The sequence below is a fragment of the Peromyscus californicus genome, unplaced genomic scaffold, assembly GCF_007827085.1.
Source record: "Peromyscus californicus insignis strain IS unplaced genomic scaffold, ASM782708v3 Scaffold_7__1_contigs__length_154581171, whole genome shotgun sequence".
Classification (NCBI taxonomy): Eukaryota; Metazoa; Chordata; class Mammalia; order Rodentia; family Cricetidae; genus Peromyscus; species Peromyscus californicus.
The window spans coordinates 19,465,446-19,480,736 of NW_026294595.1; the positions used below are offsets into that span (position 1 = coordinate 19,465,446).

At 37.5% G+C, this 15,291-nt stretch overlaps 1 protein-coding gene across 5 annotated transcripts in view; it reads right to left on the reverse strand.

Annotated features, from left to right (window-relative positions):
• Lrp1b (LDL receptor related protein 1B) overlaps nt 1-15,291 on the reverse strand; it is a 1,950,932-nt gene that overhangs the window by 649,772 nt on the left and 1,285,869 nt on the right. For all 5 annotated transcript variants that reach the window (XM_052726598.1, XM_052726596.1, XM_052726595.1 and 2 more), the window contains 2 exons: nt 12,656-12,787; nt 10,522-10,749 (listed from right to left, as the gene is read on the reverse strand). In XM_052726598.1, coding sequence (XP_052582558.1) covers nt 10,522-10,749; nt 12,656-12,787 — 360 coding nt within the window. The remainder of the gene's footprint in view (nt 1-10,521; nt 10,750-12,655; nt 12,788-15,291) is intronic.

Sequence of the window (15,291 nt, forward strand, 5' to 3'; positions counted from 1 at the left end):
ATGAACAAAAATATTTTGGAGGAGAAAGACAATGGTGCATTTCACCAAGATAATACCAGGGGATCTGCAGACAATACTGAGCACATAGGAAGCACATGCTGTCAGAAATAAGCATGTGCTTAAAGCTAAACCTCTTTTTTCTCCAACTCATGAAGTTCCTTTATTTATAAAAGGGAGGGACATGGAAGAGAAAGAACAAACGTATGTGGTCAACAGTGAAACCAAACTCAGGTATAAATGAAGCTGTAATATTCCCCAAATGGCAAAGATGACTGTAGGTTTCCCTTATCTATGAAAGTGGAAAGCAACACAAACCTCAAAGTAAGTACACCATTAGAGGGTTAAATTAAAGAATAAAATAAAAGGAGGAATTCTAGAAAAAAAAATGAACAAAACATGTCCTAGTTGATTTTCTTCTCTTCTGCTGTGGTAAAACATTGTCTAAAAGCAACTTGGGGAGGGAAGAGTTTATATCATCTTACATTTCCTAGGTCACAGTCCATCACTGAGGAAAGTCAGGGCAGGAAATGAAGGCAGGAACCTGAAGGCAAGAGCTGAAGCAGAGGCAATGGAAGAACATTGCTTACTGATTTGCTCCCCATAGCTTGCTCAATTTACTTTTTTATACCACCTAGGACCATCCACCCAAGGATTGCACTGCCCACATTCAGATGAGTTGTTGCACATCAATCATTAATAAAAAGTGTTCCAGAGACTTTCTCATGGGTCAATCCTTTGGTTGCAACTCTTCTAGATGGCTTTGGTTTGTTTTAAGCTGACAAAAACTGACCAGCACAATCAACCCAATTATTCTTTCTTACATTAGGAATTTGAAGGTACATTCATGTTTTGTAATATTCCTTATTGTGTTAACTACCAGCAGTGTGCTAAATTTTTCGAAGGCACACTGTTGTGCAAGAAAAGTATACCTCTGACCAGTCCACATTTGGGAGGTCTGACTGGGCTCTGGGACCATCTTAAAAGCATAGTGCTTTGAGCTGATGAAATTCTGCTCCAGTAACTTGCAAGGAAATCCTGAATCATCTTATTGCAGCATAATGAAGGATACAGGAGTGCTAATAATGTGGTTCTGAGGGTAAGCTTTTTTCTGTAAAGTTCTTCACCATGCCTTTGAGGCAACAGTTCAGTTTCTATGACCTTGAGCTTTCTCATCTATAAAATGGAAATTATTCATTTGTAATATTAGATGTGCAGAGAATAAGTGAGATGGCCTTTGTGTCACACTAATGTTAGGTTATTTATCATGCCCAATCAGTAAGCCTGACAATATGAATGATGGGAAACAATTTGGCCCAAGAAGGGACTCAAGAAAAAAGCATTATTGGTACCAGAGAATAAAGCTGTTTGCTGTCCAGCTCTTTCTATGAATTATAAGATCTTTTTCTCTCAGAATAAAAATATATTTGATTTTTGTGATGGCTAATCTTGGTTGTCAACTTGACTAAAATCTAAGTAGGTGGGCAGGCCTGTGAATGACTTCCTTTTTTGGATATTTTGAAGTAGCAAGACCCACCTTAATACTGGGCCACATTATATATATATATATATATATATATATATATATATATATATATATATATATATATATTATATAAGTATATGTATATATATATTAAATAGTATATAAGTATATGTATATATATTAAATAGTATATAAGTATATGTATATATATTAAATAAGTATATGTATTCAATTAGATCCTTTAGAGAATACCAACCAATATCATTTTATGAGAGTGGAAATAACATATGGACATACATGTGTATGTATATGCATTTTTGCACATACTGCATATAAATAATACTATTAAATTTTTGATGAATATGCTTATAGTCATATATTACCAATTATCATTATAATGAGTTGTCCCCATTCTGAGCTAATTACTGTAAACAGTTATTAAAAAAAGGTCTTTCACAAATAACATATAAATGCAAAGTCTAGTGGTGCAGAAGGTAGAGAATGTTAAGATAGGCAAGCTATTGTTTCCTTTAAGAAAGCTTGAACCAGTCAGTATTTTTCTCAGGAAGCAGGGATGATTGGGTATATTTGGAGGTCAGTTTGTAAAGCTCACTTCACATTAGACTTAAATTGAAGAAGGGATGAAAATGAAGCTTCTTAAGAAAAACCCTGAAATAGCACCCTGCATCCTACCAGACCCCCAAGAATTAAAGCTGAATATCAACAACAACAGAAATAACAGCAAGCTTACAAGCTCATGGAAATTGAACACTCAAAGAAATATAAGTCAAGACAGAGAGAAAGAAAGAAAGAAAGAAAGAAAGAAAGAAAGAAAGAAAGAAAGAAAAGAAATTAAAGACTTTCTAGAATTCAATGGAAATGAATACAATGGGACACAATGAAAGCAGTGTTGAGGGGAAAGTTCATAGCACTAAGTGTCTACATTAGAAAAAATTAGATAAATATCATACTAGACATCTCATAGAACACCCAAAAGCTCTAGAACAACAAAATAAACAGAAAAAAAATAAGCATACCCCAGAGGAGCAGACAGTAAGAAATTTTCAAAATGAGGCCTAAAATCATTTAACTATAAAAAAAGAGGACAATACAAAGTATCAGTGAAACAAAGAGTTGTATATTTGAGAAAATCAACAAGATAGACAAACCCTTATCTATACTAACTAAAAGACACAGAGAAAAGATCCAAATTAATAACATCAGAAAGGAAAAGGAAGGTATAACAGCTGTCACCAAGGAAATCTAAAGAATCATAAGGACACACTTTAAAATCCTCTACTCCATCAAATTGGAAAATCTAAAAGAAATGTATAATTTTCTTCATGGGTACCACTTACCAAGTTAAATTGAGGTTGGATAAACAATTTAAATAGACCTATAACCCCTGAGGAAACAGAAGCAGTCATCAAAAGTCTCTTAACCAAAAAAGGCCTAAGGCCAGAGAGTTTTGAAGCAGATTTCTACCAGACTTTCAAAGAAGAGCTAATACAATGCTCCTCAAATTATTCCACAAAACAAAAATAGAACGAACATTGCCCAATTAATTTCATGAATCCACAGTTACCCTGATACCCAAACCCTACAAAGAAAGTGAATTGCAGACACATTTCCCTCATGAATATTGATGCAAAAATATTCAATAAAATACTTGCAAACTGAATCCAAGAAATATAAAAAGGCCATCCACCGTGGTCTCAGAGATGCAGGGATGGTTCAACAAGAAAATCTATCAATATAACCCACCATATAAACAAACTGAAAGAAAAAAAGACATAATCATCTCATTAAAGGCTGAAAAAGCCTTTGACAAAATCCAATACCCCTTCATGATAAAAGTTCTGGAGAGATTACTAACACAAGGACATACTTAACTTAATAAAGACAATGTACAGCAAACCTATAGTCAACATCAAATTAAATGAAGAGAAACTCAAAGCAATCTCACTGAAATCAGGAACAAGACAAGGCTGTCCACTCTCTTCATATCTATTCACTAGTACTTGAAGTTCTAGTTATAGCAATAAGACAACTGAAGGAGATCAAGGGGATACAAACTGGAAAGAAAGAAGGCAAAGTATGTTTATCTGTAGGTGACATGAATGTATATATAAGCCATTTTCAAAATTCTACTAGGGAAAACCTATAGCTGATAAAAATTTTTAGCAAAGTGGCTAGATATAAGATTAAGTCAAAATACTAGTAGCCCTCATATATACAAATAAAAAAAGTCTGAGGAAGAAATCAGGGAGCTAACACCCTTCACAATAGCCTCAAACATTATCAAATGTCTTGGGGATAACTCTAATCAAACAGGTGAAAGACTTGTATAAAAAAAATTCATGTCCTTGAAGAAAGAAATTGAAGAAAATATCAGAATATGAGAAGATCTCCCATGCTCATGGGTAGGTAGGATTAACAAAGTAAAAATGGCCATCTTACCAAAAGCAATCTACAGAATCAATGAAATCCATATCACAATCCCAACACAATTCTTTACAGATCTTGAAGAAACAAATCTCTACTTTATATTGAAAAAGAAAATCCCAGGACAGCTAACACCATGCTGAACAATAAAAGAAATATTAGAGGTATCACCAGCCCTGATTTCAAGTAGTATTACAGAGATAGAGTAATAAAAATGGCATGGTACTGGCATCAAAACAGACATGCTGATCAATGGAATGGAATTGAAGATGCAAACATAAATTAACACACCTATGAACACCTAATTTTTGATAAAGAAGCTTGAAATACACACTGGAAAAAAAGAAAACATCTTCAACAAATGGTACTATTCAAACTGGATATAGAAGAATGCAAATAGATTCTGCACAAAACTCAAATAATAAGCCATAAACACACACTGGTGCTGTGGGATGTTCTGTATGTTAAATGTGTTGCCTGATTGGTTAATAAATAAAATACTGATTGGCCAGTAGCCAGGCAGGAAGTATAGGCAGAACAAGGAGAGAGAATTCTGTGAAGTGGAAGGCTGAGGCAGAGAGACACTGGCAGCCACCGCCATGAAAAGCAAGATGTAAGGTACTGGTAAGCCATGAGCCACGTGGCAACTTATAGATTAATAGAAATGGGTTAATTTAAGATAGAAGAACTAGATAGCAAGAAGCCTGCCATGGCCATACAGTTTGTAAGCAATATAAGTCTCTGTGTGTTTACTCGGTTGGGTCTGAGCGGCTGCGGGACTGGTGAGTGAGAGAGATTTGTCTTGACCGTGGGCCAAGCAGGACTGGAGAAAACTCCAGCTACACACTGGAAAAAGGAAAGCATCCTCAACAATTTGATACTATTCAAATTGGATGTTATTATGTAGAAGAGTGCAAATAGACTCTGCACAAAACTCAAATACAAGTCAGTTAAAGACCTCAACATAAAACCAGATACACAGAACTTGATAGAAGACAGAGTAGGGAACAGTATGGAACTCATTGGTGCAGGAGATAACTTTCTGAACAGAATACCAATAGCAGGCACTGAGATCAAAAAATCAATAAATGAGACTTCATGTAACTGAAAAGTTTCTGTAAGGCAAAGGACACCATCAACAGAACAAAATGGCAGTCTACAGAATGGGAAAAGATATTACCCATTCCACATCTAATATCCAAATTATATAAAGAACTCAATAAACTAGTTATCAAAAATCAAGTAATCCAATTTAAAAATGAGGCACAGATCTAAATAGAGAATTCTCAATAGATGAATCTGAAATGGCTGAAAAAAAAACACTTAAAAATGTTCGATATCCTTAATCATCAGTACAATGTAAATGAAAATTACTCTGAGATTCCATCTTACACCTGTCAGAACAATTAAGATAAAAAATACGAGTGACACCTCATGCTGGTGAGGATTTAGAGCAAGGAGACCATTCCTCTATTGCTGGTGGGCATATAAACTTATACAGCCACTATGAAAATCAATGTTTTGGTTTCTCAGAAAATTGGGAATACCACTCTTGGGCATATGACACTCCATCCTACCACAAGAATGCTTGCTCAACTATGTTCATTGCAGCTTTACTCATAATAGCCAAAACCTGGAAATATCCTGGATGTCACTCAAATGAACAATGGATAGAGAAATTGTGGTACATTTATACAATGGATTGTTATTTTTAAAATGATATTTTTATTTTAAAAAGTAGAACTAGGAAAAAATATTCCTGAGAGTGGTAACCTAGGCCCAGAAAGACATATATGGAATGCATTCATATATGTGTGGATATCAACTGTTAAGTAAATGATAATCAAGTTCCAATCCACTAACCCAGAGAAATTAGGTAAAGAGGAGAACTGTAGGGAGGAAGCATGTGTCTCACTGGGCAGGAGAAATAGAATAGATTCTCTGGGTAGATGGGGTATCTAGAGGGATCAGGTGGAGAAGTGATGGAGGAAGAGAGCATGGGGAGAGAAAGCTGAAAACCGGGTACTTGGGGACTGATGTGGAAATGTAGTGCAATAAAAACTCCCTGGAATTTATAAGAGTAACCTTAACTAGGAGTCTTAGCAATTGAGAATATAGAGTGTGAACTAGCCATCTTTGATGGCCAAGCAAGGCTTCCAGTGGTGGAACTGGGATACATTCAGTAGAGTTGTTGGCCAAAGAGATCCAAATGAGGTCCCTAACAACTCAAGCTGATGGAAGGTTGCCTTCTGAAAATGGACAGCAGGGCTTCATTGCCAAGGACAACTTCCAATCAGCTTATTGAAAGTAGAGTGGTTGAGTTGGTGTGGGCTTGGAGCCTTCAACCCTACATCCTAGTTTCCTTGGCATGAGAAGGTACTCTGTGGGCTACAGAAAGAAAAACCTGGACACTAACTCAGCCACAAACCCCACCATCTACAATCTATTTTGCCTGCAACATGTGCTGGGGCAGTGGCAGTGCAGAGTATGTGAGAGTGGCCAACCAATGTTTGGCTTAATGTGAGGCCCACCCCACAAGAGGTAGCCCATGCTCTAATCTGCCTAGAAGGTCATCAAACTGGAGACTGGATATCCTAGAGGCCTAGGATAAAACCAAACACCACTGGAAAAAATTACTAATGATATTCTGCTATACTGATAGATTGGTGCCTTGTCAAGTAGTTGCCAGAAAGGCTTCTGCCAGCAGCAGATGGAAGAGGGTGCAGAGCCCACCACAAAATATTATGCAGAGAGAGTATAAACTGGAGGTCTCCATAGGGATGCTCACCTCAGAGATCTGGGAACACCACAGAAGACAGGGAGGAAAGACTATAGGAGTCAGGGGATGGAGGACACCAGGAGAACATGGCCCACCCAGTCAACTACGCAGAGTTTACTTGGGCTCACAGAGACTGAAGAGGCAAGCCAGGGGCCTGTATGGATCTGTACAAGGTCCTCTGCTTATGTTATGGCTGTTAGCTTGGTGCTCTTGTGAGACTCCTAAGAGTGACAGCATGTGTATCTCTGACCCCTTTGTCTGCTCTTGAGACTCTTTTCCTCCTATTGGGTTGCCTTGTCCAGCCTCAGTATAAGGGCTTACGATTTCTTGTTTTGTCCTGTCTGGCTGTCATCTCTTAGAGACCTATACTTTTCTGAAGAGAAAATGGAAGGGCGGTAGATCTGGGGGAGACAGGAGCTGGGGTATCTAGGAGGAGTGGAGGGAGGAGGAATTGTGGTGGGGATGTATTGTATGTAAGAAGAATCTACTTTCAGTTAAAAGGAAAAAAGAAAGAAAGACCCATTGAAAAAGAACAGAGCATAACCATGTGCGGAGGAAGAGCAAGGTCTGCAGAGGCCATCCACAGCGCTACAAAAGGACTGATGGACAAATAAAGTATATAGACTACTATTGGAATTTGTGATACTCTGATGAGGTCCAAAGCCAAACTTTCAAAAGTTCATTGCTGGCTATGCTGCTAATGGAACTTTCTACCAGTCTGTATTTTTTTTTTGTTTCTCTGACAAGACGCCATGACTGAAAGTAGTTATGGAAGATAATTTTGCTGTATGGTTCTAGAGGTATGAGTCCATATGGTAGGGAGGGATAGCAGCAAATTGTAAGCATAACAGCAGGTTCAGAAAGCTGAGAGATCACATTTACAAAGGCAAGAATGAAGCAGAGACGGGGAATTGATAGTGCAGCAAAGCTATTGATGAACCACTTGCTTCCACCTTAGAAATAAAGGGTATCTTATAATAAAGACAAACTAGGCTCATTCCTGCTTATGATTAGACCTCTGTTTCTCAAGGATTGGGCTATGCCACACCTGTAACCTTAACTACAAATCCATCTTGCAACTCTACATTTCTTTCAAAAGGTTGAAATGTCTACCTTGTTATTGCCACCTTGTTATATGCTGCTCCTGTAACCCTGTCTAGTTTGCAAATCAAATCCTTCATTTCAAATACCCCCTACCCCTGAGCTCTAAAACCCTTGTCTTCCTCATGCCCAATGATGAACTCTTCAACCCTGCCTTTGGGAAGACAGCCCATGTACGTAAATTAAAAAAAAAAAAAAGCTTTCTTTTGCTTGCTTTAATTAATCTGGTCATGATGATTTGGGAGAGTGGTCTTTCTCCTCCCATCTTTGGGGCTTACACCTTAACTCTCAAAGACCTTCCCTACATACATTCTCCAGCAAGACTCCACACCTAAACCTTCCCAAACACCACCAACAATTACTGGCCTACTGTTCAAATACATGAGCATATGGGGACATTTCTCACCCAAACCACCACATAGTCTTTAGCAAGACTGCACTCTGGAAGAAAGGCAAGTCCAGTGAATATGTGAAGAATGGGAGAAACTTTGACAGAGTTTCTACCTTTACCTTCAGGTTAAACTCTCTTTGTTTGCCTTTATATTTGTTCCCTTCAATAGCTCCACAATCTGTCCATGTTTCTTCAAACTCTGTCTTTCTCCACCTAGTCCAAGCCTCTACCACATATCAGAACCACCAAAGCAGCCAAATAATCTTCAAAGAGCTATCAAAGTATTCACCTGCACAGTCCAGGACTCTCTATTAGACATCTTTGGTAAAGGGACCACTCCCAAAGCAAAGCTAAATGTCTTACTCTGTCCTCTTTAAAACAGGTACCATTCTGTATATTAACATAGAAATCATGGCTTTTAGCAGTATATGTGTAAAGAACTTTATGTGGTCAGGTTCTATTTCTTCAGCTCCCTGGGCTTGCCTGTGCTGTGCCCTCTCTGGAGGATATGGGTATCACAATGGCTATCCTGTATCTTTCCCTCTATTTCTTCTCCTACAGAAAATACTTGTCCAGAATACTTTTATTTTATATTGTAATGAGTATTATTAGTGAAATGATATTATTGCTCAATTTGGACAGGCAGTTGCAATTAAAGTGTGCTAAGTGGAAAATTCTTGTGTTTTTCTGACATATACACTCCACAAATTAGGACTGGATTTCAGTTCTACCACTGAAGCCTGTCCCTTAATGTTTATAAACAGCATGTTTAGCCGTATACAGGTCTCAGAGCATTTGGGGAAATATATTCACATTGTGGATAAAGGTCTTGAGCTCCTTTCTGAACTCTAGAGGAGGATCATTTCAGGGAATATAAAGACATCTTCACGCCCATTATCCATTTTACATTCAACACTGTAAGAAACAATTTCTGTAGAAAAAGGAAATCATCACATTAGTTCTTCAGACTTCCCTTTAATTGAGTTGGAAATAAACTTGATCACTTCTGACAAATTAATACTGAATTAATATTCAGTGAGTTGTTTTCACGGGCTCAATATGTGATCAATTGGTCTAAATATAGGCACACCTCAGTTGTTAGTTTTCTATCCCCCGAAAGGATGTGGTTTGAGGCCTGCATCCTATATTGCTCTAATTAAGAACATAAACACTCTTAACTTCTAAGCCTTCTCTCTCTTTTCTGAAAATGACACAAAGGGAGGATGGATCTGAGGAGAAGGGAGAGGAAACAGGCTGTGATGCATTGTATGAGAGAAGAATCTGTTTTCATTTAAAAATATTAGATTAAAAACGTGTTACTAATCTTTTGCAAATAAAGATATTTAGTGAAATGAAAAAGAAAACTAAGCCCTTCTCAAATACAGTTTGATTTAAAACTTTCAGTACTCTTCCATGCAAAGGTGCTTGAGCAAGTCAATAGGAGTAAGATTGCCCTACCTGGCAGTCCTCTTGAAATGCCTGTACGAAGTGCAGAGGGCCTACAGTCGCAGGGAAAGCAACTTGGATCTGGTTTTCAGTCATAGTGAATAGTGTCCAGTGAAGACTCGTTCACCAAGCTAGTGACTGACTTGAAGTGAAAACAGCCAACATACAAGCACATAGTACACTAATTCAATGCTGAATATTCTGAGTCCAGCCACTGCATTCACATATATGTTTAATTCCAGCTGGATTTTATAGTTTAAAAAATATTAATATTATTGTTATTATTATCACAATGTGTATTTATGTTCACGCACATGCACGTGAGCCCATATATGTCACAGCAGGCACTTAAAAGTCAGGGGGTAACTTACAGGTGTAGACTCTGTAGTACAGTAAGTATTCTTACCCACTGAGCCATCTTGCCAGTATTTTTTTTCCCCAGTTAATTCAAGTTAATCTACTGAGAGCTTCTGAGAAAGCTTCTGGAATATTTCCCAGTGTAATATTTTTAAAGAGAGGCTTGGATACAAAGCTTAATTCAGAGGACTGGAGCAGTCCTTGCTGTACACTATGCTGTCTCCATGTGAGTAGCATTTCATGGCAGCCAAAAAAAAAAAAAAAAAAAGCTTTTTAATGTGTTTGGACATTTTAATTTGTTCAGGAATTTTCCCTTTGAATGGAACTAAATTTCTAGTTATCAAAGTACTGTGTGATTTAACTGTGGCATTTGACATTTGTAGAGATGGAGTATACTGTTGCTTCTTTGAATAACTAATTTCAGCTTTCAATTGAGTTGAACAGTGTAGGAATAATGTAAAAGAAACTGTTTACTACAAACGGAATAACAAACATTGTTGGGGTCATGCAAATTTTTACCTCTTGAAATAACTGTTTCTAGGCCTGTTCCATTAATGAAAGCCCGTGTTATGGTTTGTGTTTTGATGTCTGTCCAGTACAAACGTTCCTCAGTGGCATCAAAGTCTATTACAGCAACGTCATCAATATCTGGGACAGTGAAGGCCGTGATGAAGTTCACATATGGATTGTCAATGTCCACTCCTCGGATCTCAGAACGTCTTGCATAAAGAAGAAACTTTTTCATTTCTAGAAAAATAAATTAAAGTGATCATTTTTCTTATATTGTTGATGAGTTTAAGACAGTCTAGAAATTCTAAAATAGCAACTTTTGATGACTTCAATTTTAACAAAAGAGGATAATAATAAAATCTGATGGAAACAATCTATAGATCATCTATCCCGAAGGTACTCAGAACAAATATTTGTAAAAACAAGTTAGCAAATCATTAAGTAATAGCATTTAGTTTGAAATGTTAAGAAATACTTAGTACTCGGTTTTTATCTCAGCAAAACAAAATGTTGCTTACTAAAGCCAGGTGTGGAGGTACAGGCAGATCTTTGCATTCCAGGCCAGCCATGGCTACATAGTGAGACCCTGTCTCAACAAACAACACAAAGAGAACAAATAAAAAACAAAAAACAATAAACAAACAAACAAAAAAACTAGAACTTGCTGGATGTATTTCTCAACAACAATATTTCATATTGGTGTATAATTAAAATAATATAGCCTTTTATTAAATGATTTTTAAAGTATTTAAGAGTATTTTTTTCTAAAAAGAAGTCACTGAACAAAATTAGGTATTATTTTTTTTAAGTCAATTCAGGTAATCCCTATTAAAATTAGGGCTCAGGTAGTGTTTATTGTAAATTTTTTGTTCTGGTATTGGTAAGTCTTCAGGTTTTCTTGTTGTACTGTTTGTGAAATAGGAGTTATAGTTATTCTAATACTTATTGTTGGGTTGTTGTTATTTTGAGGAAGTCAGTAATCCAACAAGAGGGTCCATGGTACTACTCTTCACATATAGTGAGACAGACTGCCTAGCATACAACTCCTGGATTCTCTGCAGGCATCTGTAAAATCACCAGCATGCTCTATTCCCTCCACTCTCCACTAGCTGATGGGTGTCTGTCATTTCTCTGTGGGGCTGGACCTGTTAAGGACAATATTAAGAGAAAGTGAGCACAGTGAAAACCATGCCTCTTCATGTCTGTAATATGCATGTGACCCTGCCATGGGTATAGAACTTGTTACATAACTTCATTATAATAAAAGATGGGACACACCCCTCCCAACAACATACCTGAGCCCATGACAGAAAACACCCCAATGTCCCCAGCATAGCCCTCTGATTAGGTGGAACTTGCAGCTCCCCATACCAAATGTTTGTTTTCTCAAGTACCTCTTGTCTTAATTACTGCTTGATGGCCTTCTGTGTCCTTTTGTAAATTATTAATTGACAGAAACATGAATCTGGGTCAGAGGAGTCTGGTCTTGCCTTATAATAATTACAAAGAATTAAAGCCAATAGTAAGAGTCTCATAATTTAACTTCTGATAAATGATTCTATTTTCTGCTCTATGGATTAACTACTTTACCAAGAAAAATATTTATTTTATTTTCATTAATACAATTTATTTAGTATATAAATATATATATATATATATATATATATATATATATATATATATATATATATATATATCCAAATTATATGGTTGTCTTTTTGTTGTTGTTTGTTTTCATTTCCCCCTTCAGGTTGGCAATGTCCTGTTAAATGAACAGGAAATTAAAACTGGTGAGTGCCTCCTGCTATACAGGTTACCTAAGTTATCTCTTCCTCAAAGTGCATTTATACTCATACATCTCCCTGTTTTACAGAGATAAATTTTGCTAATGCATCAAATAAGAGAGTAGCAAGAAAAAATGAAAAGGGCAATAAACAGCAAATGTAACATACTACAATTTAAAGGAGTGTCAGTTTCCCCAGAAATAGCAGCTGAATTTTTAATAGTGGCTGCCAGCAGCCACACCTAATGTGTTCTTAAAGACATTCAAAACCTCTTCCACTTCACTCTGAGTAAAATCTGAATGCTCACAGAATCGGAGATACTTCCATTCAGATTTGGCTATGAACTGTGGGAAACTTACCATAGCAGGTCTTCTTGTCAGAGGAAAGCTTCATTAGGTGGGGGCAGGCACAGGCTGCACTCCTATTATGATTGATGAGACACAGGTGAGAGCACGGGCCTTTCCCCTCATTGGCTGCACAAGGATTGGAAGCTGCCAAGGACACAGTGGAATAGCAACAGTGAATAGGGAGAATGTCGGGGACCTTCCGAGGTCGATTCACTTAGTGATCCAAAGTAAGGTTTTCTTCCCTGAGCCCACAGAGTTACTATGAGAATGGCAGGCAGTGTGCACATCACTGGACACCTTCCATCCCCTAAAGTTCACAGCTAAGAAAGCTAACTTTCTTCTTTCCCCCTCTTATTACAGAAGCAAAGACAATTGAAGAACTGGGAAGGGAAATTATCAGGAATCACTGCTATACTAAAATATAGCAATGATATATGTTATATATACTAACATATAGCAATAAAGCTCAGGTAGATCCTGTCATAGACGTTGGAACTTCTGATGGATGTATTCATGTTCCTAACCTGCCTTAGATGCTGACTTCTGGCCTGATCTCTTGCAAATGCACAACGGAGCTGCTATAGTAGACATCTTCCTTCTCTCCCACTTTCCCTAGGTACATAACACATGCTAGGCAGAGCACCCAGCACTGAACTACTTCCCAATCTCTCTATCATGACTTGGGATGAGGTGTTCATTTCATGCTTATTTTGTATGTGTGTGTGTGCCGACAATCCATGGAATGAATGTGGAAATCAGAGGACAATTTGCAGAAATTGGTTGTCTCATTCTACCATATGGGTCCTAGAGATCAAATTTGGACCATCACATCCTAAGACTTTACAAGCTGAACCATCTCTCCTACCCCAACGATTTGTATGCCAATTGATCAACAACTATTATCTTCATTCTTATTTTAATAGAGCTTGTCTATTTATTTAATAGAATATTTATTATTTTATTATTGTTATTACTTATTCATTATAATGTGGAGGCCCAAATTACTCAGGGTCTGAGAATCTGAGCTTGCTTTATCCAGCAGGGCTGCACAAGGGGGTGATTCGACCACAGGCTGGTTACCAGGTGTTTGGAAGGGTCTACACTTGGCTGTGAGATGTGCTTTGATCTAGAAAGGGGGAGGTCTTTTGCCCCACCTTTTGGCATTGTTATAAAAAGCCCTTTTGAAGAGACAGAAGGGGCCATTGGGTGTTGACCCAGGTTGACTCCCGAAACTATCCTGTGTTTCTGTCTTTCTCCTCTTCACTATCTTTCTATTTAATATTTTCTTATCCCTCTCTCCTCATAGGAATCCTGGGAAAAGTCAGAGATGGCCTCCCACATTATAACAGAATAAAGTCGTTAGATCTAGGCTACTAAATCAAAGGCAGAAAGAGTCATGCCTTCTGACCTCACTGGTAGGAATTTAGTTATCAACTAATGAATATGTCATTTCTAGCAGATGGACTTATTACTCTGGGTTGACACAGTTCAAGGTATACCACCAATGCTATATGCTATGTCATATTGAAAAAGGGAAGCCACAGAAAGATCTCTCTGACCTTCTCTGTCCACTTCTCCTGAGATACATCATAAAACCTGGGTCAGCATTTTTTGACCTTTTCCTACAGCCAGTCCTATGGCTGGCCTGTGAGAGGTGCCTTTCAAATCTCCAGAGGAAATGGGTATCTTCATCTCCATGGAAGAATGCTAACAGACCAGCCTTAGAATGCCCCCACCTAGGGCTCTGCCTATCATTTTCCATCACATTTATCTACTAGCGCCCTTGCTTCATCAAATGGAGATGAAAATACACAGCTTGTAATATCTTTCCTCTGAGACTCCTTATAAATAAAATTTGATTCAAATGAGTTTATGTTCTTTTGTTGTTGTGATAGCAGTTTCAACTGTGAACTAGGAGTATAAAAAAATTTATTTTTCCCATCCCCAAGTAGTTAGTGTTAGTGCTATAAGATTTTAAATCACAAAGAATAAAAAGGTGAGACTATATAATCAATATAGACAAGGTGTGAGAAATTAGCTGTATACTCAATATGCATTTGGGAGTTTATCACACTTCCCACATGAAGAAGGCAAAGCAGGATTTTCCTTTGTACTAGTTAACAATAAATATTTTTTTTAGAAAGGGAAATAAAAGTTTCTGAAACAAGTCATCTGCTAAGAAAACCTGATAGCAAAAGAAACCAATAGAAAAAGATAGAAGCTGCCAGCCTGGAGACTCCTCATGGCCAGCTTCTCCGCCACCCGAATTCCTATACAATCTACCTTGTCTCACCCTTCAACTTAATTTGCATTAATTAGTGTCCCAAAGGGATTGTTAGAGTTACAAATGCAAGTGAGCATATGGGAAAGATGGAGGCGGAGAGGTGCTGCAGGAGAGGAGGACCTGAAGGAAGGAAGGTACAAGGTGAGCGAGGGTCCTCGCACCTAGAGCCAGGGCTCCCAGTGGCGGCAAGGAGAAAGAGAAAACTCCAATTTCCCCACACTTGAAAAAAAAAGAGGAAAAGGATGAAGAAAAAAGAAATAGAAAACATACGAACAAATGTGAGGTGAGGAAAGAATAATAGGTTTTTTTAAATTATACTGAACAGAAAGATGACTCCTCTTGGAGCAATTAAAAGCAGATTCTT